At 56.5% G+C, this 8,180-nt stretch overlaps 1 protein-coding gene across 2 annotated transcripts; it reads left to right on the plus strand.

Annotated features, from left to right (window-relative positions):
- The first annotated feature begins 1,220 nt into the window (after positions 1-1,220).
- On the plus strand, positions 1,221-2,417 carry HAND1 (heart and neural crest derivatives expressed 1). Of its 2 annotated transcripts, none has more exons than XM_042826543.1 (2): positions 1,221-1,759; positions 2,268-2,417. In XM_042826543.1, the coding sequence occupies exons 1-2, from the start codon at positions 1,256-1,258 to the stop codon at positions 2,367-2,369; spliced, it is 606 nt and encodes a 201-aa protein (XP_042682477.1). In that variant the 5' UTR covers positions 1,221-1,255; the 3' UTR covers positions 2,370-2,417. The 2 variants fall into 2 exon arrangements, with proteins under 2 accessions (XP_042682477.1, XP_042682478.1); XM_042826544.1 differs by having other exon boundaries at positions 2,271-2,417.
- Positions 2,418-8,180: the final 5,763 nt, after the last annotated feature.

The raw sequence follows: 8,180 nt of genomic DNA on the forward strand, positions 1-8,180 counted from the left end.
GGGGAAGTGCAAGAGCAGCACTGGGAGCCCCCCATCTTGGGATGGAGAAATGCAGGGCACGTCCCCACGCGCCCACTGCCCTGTTAGAAACGTGTTAGTGTGCATGCACAGGGTAATTTCTATGTATTTATATCTGTAGGTGTGTGTTTTCCGTGCATGGGTGTGCACACGTGTGTATGCGTGCGAATCAATATGTGTAAACGCACATGCAGAGTGCAGGTATCTGTGCACAGGACACACGGTGGGTGCATGCAGGCCACATAGCACGTTTGTGATGGCACGATGTGTGTGTGCAGCGTGTTAACTGTGGGTGTGCGCATGGCTGCAGCTAAGTGTGTATGTGACCCAGCTGTGTGAGCGGTGCACGCACAACGTGTGCCCGTTCGTGTGCAAGTGCTGTACATGTTGCTTTCCCCGAGTGCACTTGCACAAATCTATGCAGCACATCCGCCTGCTGATTGCGGATGTGCAACATGCTCCCTGCATACAGGGCTCGCACGCAACAACCTGAGGGTCCAGCACCACCATCCTAACACACACAGCCCAGGGGTTCTCCCTGCTGTCCCCTCACCCTCCTCCCCGCGTTGCAGCACTCTTGGCAGCACCGCTCCCACTGGGCCGGGTGTCGTCCCGTCCTGTCCCGTCCTACCCTCCCCCCTTCCTCCCCACGACTTTGGCTCTGGGGAAGCAGAGCCCCCTGTGTTCCGCTGTGCCCACCCGGCCCCGCCGCATCCCGCAGCCGCCTCCATTCCCCCGACGGGCGCTTCTTGGGAGGGGGCGCGGATATCCCGGCCCAGGACAGGGAAGCAGAGGGGATCACGAAGGCTGCGGTCCCCCTTTGGTCACCGCTCGCCTCTTTTTCCACGCAGGGAGGGAGGAGAGCGAACGGCGGAGGTGTGAGACCGAATAAAACGCCCCTCCGCTCCCCCCGGGGCCCCCGAGCATCCTCCCCTGCCCATTGGTTCCTCGGCGGGGGGAGCCCCGGCCCTATATAAAGGCAGAGCCGGGAAGCTCCAGAAAGGGTTAAAAAAAAAAAAAAAAAAAGAGGAAAAAAAAAAAAAAAAAAGGAAAAAAGAGAAAAAAAAAAAAAAAAAAAAAAAAAAAAAAAAAACAACCCAGCCAACAACGAAAGAACCCAAAGCCCAAAGGCACCACCGCCTCCAACGCCGCAGCCCCGGCCCCGCCGCCCGCCCGGAGGAGCGCAGCGCAGCTCGGCCATGGCGCGGTGCTGAGCCCCGCGGGGCCCCGACGGACCATGAACCTGGTGGGGGGCTACCAGCACCACCACCACCACCACCATCATCACATGCTGCACGAGCCCTTCCTCTTCGGGCCGGCGGCTCGCTGCCACCAGGAGCGCGCTTATTTCCCCGGCTGGGTGCTGAACCCGGCCGAGGTGACCCCGGAGCTCCACGGGCAGAGCACCGCGTACGGCCCCGCCGAGTTCGGATCCGGAGGAACGGGCAGGCTGGAAGCGCTCAGCGGTCGTTTGGGGAGAAGGAAAGGAGTTGGGGGTCCCAAAAAGGAGAGGAGGAGAACGGAGAGCATCAACAGCGCTTTCGCTGAGCTCCGCGAGTGCATCCCCAACGTGCCCGCCGACACCAAGCTGTCCAAGATCAAGACGCTGCGCCTGGCCACCAGCTACATCGCCTACCTGATGGAGGTGCTGGCCAGGGACAGCCAGCCCGGAGAGCCCGAGGGCTTCAAGGCCGAGCTCAAGAAGGCCGACGGCCGAGAGAACAAGAGGAAACGGGAGACGGTAAGCGGCGGCCGCGGCCCTTCCCTTGCGCTGCCCGACGGGAGCGGCGGGGCTGAGGGAAAACCCTCCCGGCATTGCTGGGGAATTGCTTTTCCCCTTAAAAAAAGGAAAAAAAAAAAAAAAAAAAAAAAAGAAAAAAGAAAAGGAAAAAAAAGAAACAGAATAACGTTGGGGATTTCGGTGGAGGAAAGATCGGGATTCGCGCGGTCTGCGCGGGGCAGCGGCCCGAGGGCTGACATCGCGGCGGTCTTTCCTTCCCCATCAGCCGGGCCGGATTGGAGCGGGGTGGCCGCGGCTCCCCCGTCCGTTTCGGGAGGAACAGATCGCATCGTACCGTAATAGCAACAATAACTATAACGGCAGTCATAACACTAACAGCAACCGTGATATTACGAATAATAATCATAGAAGAAAAAAAGGAGAAAAGCGCAGGCTCCCTATCCCGGGGCTGCTAAGGGCCGCTTTGCTCGGCCCGGCTCTCCTCTCCTCACTGCTCTTTTCTCCGCAGCAGCCCGAGGTGTACTCGCAGCCTTTGGCTCACGGCGAGAAGAAGCTGAAGGGCCGCACCGGTTGGCCCCAGCAGGTCTGGGCTCTGGAACTGAACCCCTGAGCCCCGCTCCATGTGCAATGCCGTCGGGGAGGAGCGGGGGGGGCACAGCGGGGCCGGGTGTCGCCGTTCCCCCCCCCCCCTCCCCCTCTCCCCGGGCTCCGTCCCCGTTTTGAAGCCATCCCCGCTCCCCCCGCCGCCCGCAGCCCCCGCCCGAGCCGGGCCGGGTGGGATCGGTGTTGTTCGTTCGCTGTTGGAATAGCGGAGAAACCCCGACCGCGGCCGAGAGACTGCGTTGAAACTACCTAAGGTGCCTCCGGGACCGCGCCTGGGCCGGGCGTTCTACCTCAGCTCTGCATGACCACTTCCCGAGGGACCGGGCGCGCCACACCACGTATTTAAAACAAAACAAACAAACAAACAAAAAAACCCCAAACCGGAATAATTAAAAAAAAATTAATAACAATAAAATTTAATCTTTATGCAAACGATTCCGGGTCCGCCCGCTCCTCCTTCCCCGCCGGCTGCAGAACCGCGGCGTTGGTTGTCGGACGGGGCAGCGGGGCGTTTTTTGCAGTTCCCCGTCCTGCAGCCCCCGCCCGGCGCGTGGTTCTGAGATGCCCCGCAGCGCTGTGTGCGGGGCGGCACCGCGGGCTCCGTTCCATCGCAGCGCTGCGGTTCCCATTCCTCTCCGCACTCGGCAGCTCCCCGCACAGCTCCTCGCAGCGCTATGGCAGGGCTGAGCCCTCCACAAAACCCCAAACCTCCTCATTGCAGCCTCTCAGACACGGCTCTTTGGGCTGCTCGGGGCGAAACCAGGATGGGAACGGCGTAAATTCATTGTAGGGTTAATACGAGGGCTTAGCGGGGAACACTCTAGCTTCTATTTCACTAAAGTAAATCAAAAAAGATGCAACACCTATAAATCGCAAATGTTCCTATGAGGATCGCTGGTTTAAGGATCACGTTGTGCGTGTGCCCGGATCCGGATGGCCGCGCTGTGGGTACGGATGGTGTAAGGAAAGCAGCGGGCTGTGAGATGCAGCCCCGGCCCCTCCAGCCCCACCGCGGCTGTGTGCCCGAGCAGAGCCATCCTCCCGCTGCGCTGCTTTGCTTTTATACAAAGTTCCACGTGGCATGGGTTCTGTGAGTTAAACAGGGAGGGGGCCCCTGTAAAAACAAAAAGAATTACAAAAAATAAAATAAAAAAAAAAAAAAAAAAAGAGAAAGAAAATGTACAGAAAAGTGGCTGCCAGTGTCCTATTTAAGGCTGAGTTTCACCGTTCTTTACAGGGCTGCTTTATAACGCTCCCAAGCTGACTCCGGACATTCTGTGCCCTGATGGTGCAGCCCGAGCTCCTGCTCACACGTTCCAGCCACTCTCCCTCATCATAAGGCATCGCACGGGGCTGCCCCATAGTGTGAGCTGGGGGAGGAAGGGTGATGGATGCGGGGACAGCTGTGCTGCACAGGGGTCGTGCAGCAGTGTCTCCGGACCCAGCACTGAGCTCCCATCACCGGCAGCCTGGGCACACTGTGCCTGCAGCCCTCCCAAAAACCTCTGCTGCTGTTTCTCCCGTGGGTTTCCAGTTCTGGCAGTGGGATGCCCAGCACTGTCGGTGCAGCTCCTCAAGCACTGCTGTTGTGAGCGCAGTGCCTACTGGCAGACAGCATCTGGGACATCACTGCCACGCACACCTCCCTTATGTCTTTGTGGATTTCCGAGTAAAAATGCTCTCTGTTTCCACGTCCAGAGCAAGGAGATTTTTCAGTGATCACAAAAACGAATGCTACACGTTTCCTGTGCTCCTGTGGTGCAGATGGGCTGTGTGTGTGCGAGCAGCCCAGCGTGCAGGGATTGCTGAGCTGGGGAACAGCAGCTACGGGACGTCCTGACAGCGGGCAGGCAGCTGCGTGCAGCTCCTACCTCAAGCATCCCCTTTCCCACCCAGCAACACGTACCGAGTGGCAGCTGGGCCGTCAGCTTTGCATTTTTGGCCACCTGATGGCACACCTCCCACTCGACCCTGCCGTGAACTTGGTGCTGCTGGGACACGACAGCTCCCAGCACGGGGCTTCGGCAGCTCGGGCAGAAGCAAACGCCCCAGGGCAGCACCCTACGTGCTGCAGTGCCTCCACTGGGATGCAACCACCGGGAATGGCGGAGCAGACCCTGACCAGACACAGGGATAGGAGTTAGGCAGCAGTGCTGTCGGGTCCTTTTCACCCCATTCCTGCATCTCTGGGGCTTGGAAGAGTCCTCTCGTCCTTTTGCATATTTCTGCCCCGCTCCTTGTTGTTGTAGGTATTTATGGGCCTGTTTATCTGATCTCCAGGGAGCCCGCTCTTATCTCAGAAGCAGCGACGGAAGGGTTACGCTGGACAGCTCAGTAGACAGTATGGAGCCAAATAAAATACCAATCTGACGAAAAAAAAAGTAAGAAAGAAACACCCAACTGCAGCCCCAACCCCAGCTCAGCCAGGAGCAAAAGGGGACCTGGAGCAAAACGGTGAGATCAGGGGGTGCTGTGCACAGTGTGTGAAGGGGAGCGGCACCGATGCAGCAGCACAGCACAGGGAGATGTATGGGGAACCTGTAGGTATTATCAGCAGGCTGGAACTCAGCTCAGCGCTGCTGCAGCCTGCAGCAAGAGGCACACGGGCACACAGGGCATCAGAGCTGTGCTTTAAGAGCACTGAAAGAGAAAAAGCAAAAGGATTTTTTAAAAAACTCAGGGCTTTGGTGACCTGCGCTGCAGCAGAATCAACCTCAGCCCCAGCAGCAGCTCCCCCCAAAGGTCACGGCCAGGGCCAGGGCAGATGCAGGGTGATGGGGATGGTGATGCAGGGCAGGGCTGGGGGCAGCCCCTGTACCATGCAGCCTGCACCCACCAGCGGTGAGCCCTGGCCTGCAGGTCGAATGCAGTTCAGCCAGCACAGGATGGGATGTCTCCATGCAGGAGGGGACCCTATGCCAAGAGGAGGGTCCCCTTTACCCCTTCCCCCCCCCCCATCCTGTCACTGCCCCCTCCCCAGCCTGCACCCCAGTAATGACCTGCTCTTAAGGAAGCGCCTGACAGTTGTGGCCATTTAAGGTAGCCCCAGCCCCTCTCGGGAGGGGTAATTGGGTCATAATTTGTTTTCGGTGTCAAGATGGCGTCAAAGATAAGACAAAAATCTCCAGGTTTGGGGGCTAAAGAGACAGGAGAAATCCTGACCCGGGGCCGACCTCAGAGGAATGGCCACAAGCTCCGGTAAGGAAGATGGCAGGTGAGAGATTTACAGCTGGGGCAGCTTTTTGATCCTCTCCCAACACTCGGAGCCGCTGAGCCCAGTTGCCGGCTCCCGGGTCAGACTGTCTCCTGCAAGGACTGCTCAGGTGGAAGGATTCTGTCCAGCACACGGCCCCTCAGCTGTAATGCTCCCAATGCTTTCCCTTGAATCTCTGTGCTCGCAGAGCCACGTGACTGGAGACCCACCTAAAGAGAAGACTTGTTCCCAAACCATAGCCTGTAGGCACAACCTCCAAGCACAGGGTGACACTGCAGGTAGGGGGCAGATGAACACTCTTGCATTTATTTATTTTTAAATAAATCCACACTCTCTGGCTTTGCACCCCTCTCACAATCCCCACTTGGATCCACCAGCACCCTTCCCAAGAGCATCCCTGGCACAATGGACAAACTGCAGTCCCATACCCTACACCTCTTCAACACCAACCTGTATTGCTTCACCCCACGAAGGATCCATTTCCAGCTGGGAGAAGTGCACATTTACTGCTCTCACAACACTCACAAGCTCGGGGTGGGGATCAGTAAGTATTCTCCAAGCAAGCATCCTTACTTGTCAAGTTCCCTTTTTTTTTTTGCCTGTTTGTTCTTTTGCATGAGGAATTCAGGTCCTGACCACCCCAAAAGATTTTATAGTAAGCAGAGAACCAGGGGAATTGATGGTGTCACCAGCAGCTGAAAGGAGAGGAATCAAGAAGAAAAAGGGATTTTTTTTTCTCAGTCTGCAGCTACGTTGACAAAAGCTCTCATGGCCCATAACTGACCTGCAGGAGCAGCCTGGTTGGAGTGCCTCGGCTGGGAGCAGCATCCCAAAGTGAGGGGCTGGGCAGCTCTATGTGCTGACCTGCTGCATGACATGTGTCAAACCAAAAACTCCCTCAGCTGTTCACCTTTCCTCTTCCAAGTGCTCCTGCATACCAGCCCAGCTGTTTGTGTGAGGATCAGAGCTTACATCCAGCAAATGGTGGAAATTATTGGGGGGGGGGGGGAGGGGGTGAAGAGGGTTGTGGGGGAATTCCTTCCATTAGAAAGGTAGGTTTGACTCAATGAGAACATCAAACTGGTGGGCACAGATCCTTCCAGGGCTGACTGGATAGAGACAAAGACCCAGACACTCACTTGTGCTATGAACGAGACCACTGTGGGATGCAACCCAGCTCCTCCCCTGTCCTGTGAACAAGGCAGATTTGCCCACACAGGTGTCAAGGCCAGGAGGAGACACTGCAGGCAACGCTCAGACACTTGTGCTCAATCTTCTCTGTGGCCACAGCTGGGATTCATCATTGTGCCCCCAGACCTTGCTGCCCTGAGCTGTGGCAGGGGAGCATCCCCCCAAGCCAGCTCTTCCCTCCTCACCTGCCTTGCGGTCACTGCTTTCCCCTGCATGGGCAGCTGTGCTTCCATTCTTGGTGCTCTCTGCTGAGGAAGCAGATCCTGGAAAACATTCAAAAAACAATTAAGTAAAAGCATGTTAGGGGGCTTTGAGGTACTTAGGAAAAAAGCCAAGGCTGCTTGCAAGGATAAGAGATCTCACTTGGCAAAGTGAGATTCAGCATTGGCAGAGCTGCAGCCACCTCTTATTGGATACAAGGAAATAAATTAAAAAATAAAATGAGAAAAAAATAGAGCAAACCCAAGCCCTGAGGCTCTTCCTCCACCCTCAGCCCGCTCGGCTCAATCACATCTCCAAAGCATAAAACCATTGAACGTATTTTGCATTTTTCCCCAGTCCTCTGTGCTGCCCTTTCTGCTGAGGAGCAGAGAACCAGAGCCTGGTTTCCATCAGCACAGCAAGGAGGCTGCAGGAGGGCTCACACAGACAATCAGAGACATCCAATTTCAATCTCCAGCAGGGGAAAACAAAACAAAACAAAACAAAACCAACCCTTTTCATGGTCTTCACATCCCACTGCAGCATCACTCCACTTCCACTATCTGACAAGCCCAGCCAGCCCCTGCCCAGCAGCCATCCTGGGGACAGGGAGCAACCCCAGGCCACGGGCACCCACCACAGCGAGCCAACACTGCCCTCGCACGGCAGCTGGGAGCACAGGAGACAAGGCGGTGTCGGTCAGGGCGCCCCGTCAGCTCGCTGCAGTTTCTGAGTGTAAATACATGAAAAAGAGACCGAGTGGATTCCTCCCTGGTTTTTGGAGCATGAAAACCGTGGGTTGCTTGGCGAGCAGCCAGCACGAGATTAAGCAGCGTTATCTGTGCAAGCTGCAGGTTCGTCAGCAGTTTGTTTCCAGCAGTGGATTTCCCAATGTACCCTGCATGCTAAAGATGGCATCTGCAAAACTGCTGTCTGAAGTCGTTCTCCCTTCAGCCCTGCTGCCTTTCCCCCTCCAGCTCTTCGCTGTGCTGGCAGACCCCACGCTCACAGCTTTGGGAATGCAAATGATGCAGCTTCTTCCTTTCCATTGGGGTTTGCTGTCCTTGTCCTCACCTGAAGACCTTTCCCTGACACCTCCTAGAAATGCTTGGCAACATGCAGGTGACGTCCTGCTAAGTTTCTACTCCTGCTCTTTGTGACCTCTGGTCTTGTCTTCTCCAACTGAAGGTTCCCCAGCACTCCTGCAGCATG

The sequence above is a fragment of the Centrocercus urophasianus genome, unplaced genomic scaffold (assembly GCF_019232065.1).
Source record: "Centrocercus urophasianus isolate 14NV4802_14NV808 unplaced genomic scaffold, USGS_Curo_1.0 seq_26, whole genome shotgun sequence".
Taxonomy (NCBI): domain Eukaryota; kingdom Metazoa; phylum Chordata; class Aves; order Galliformes; family Phasianidae; genus Centrocercus; species Centrocercus urophasianus.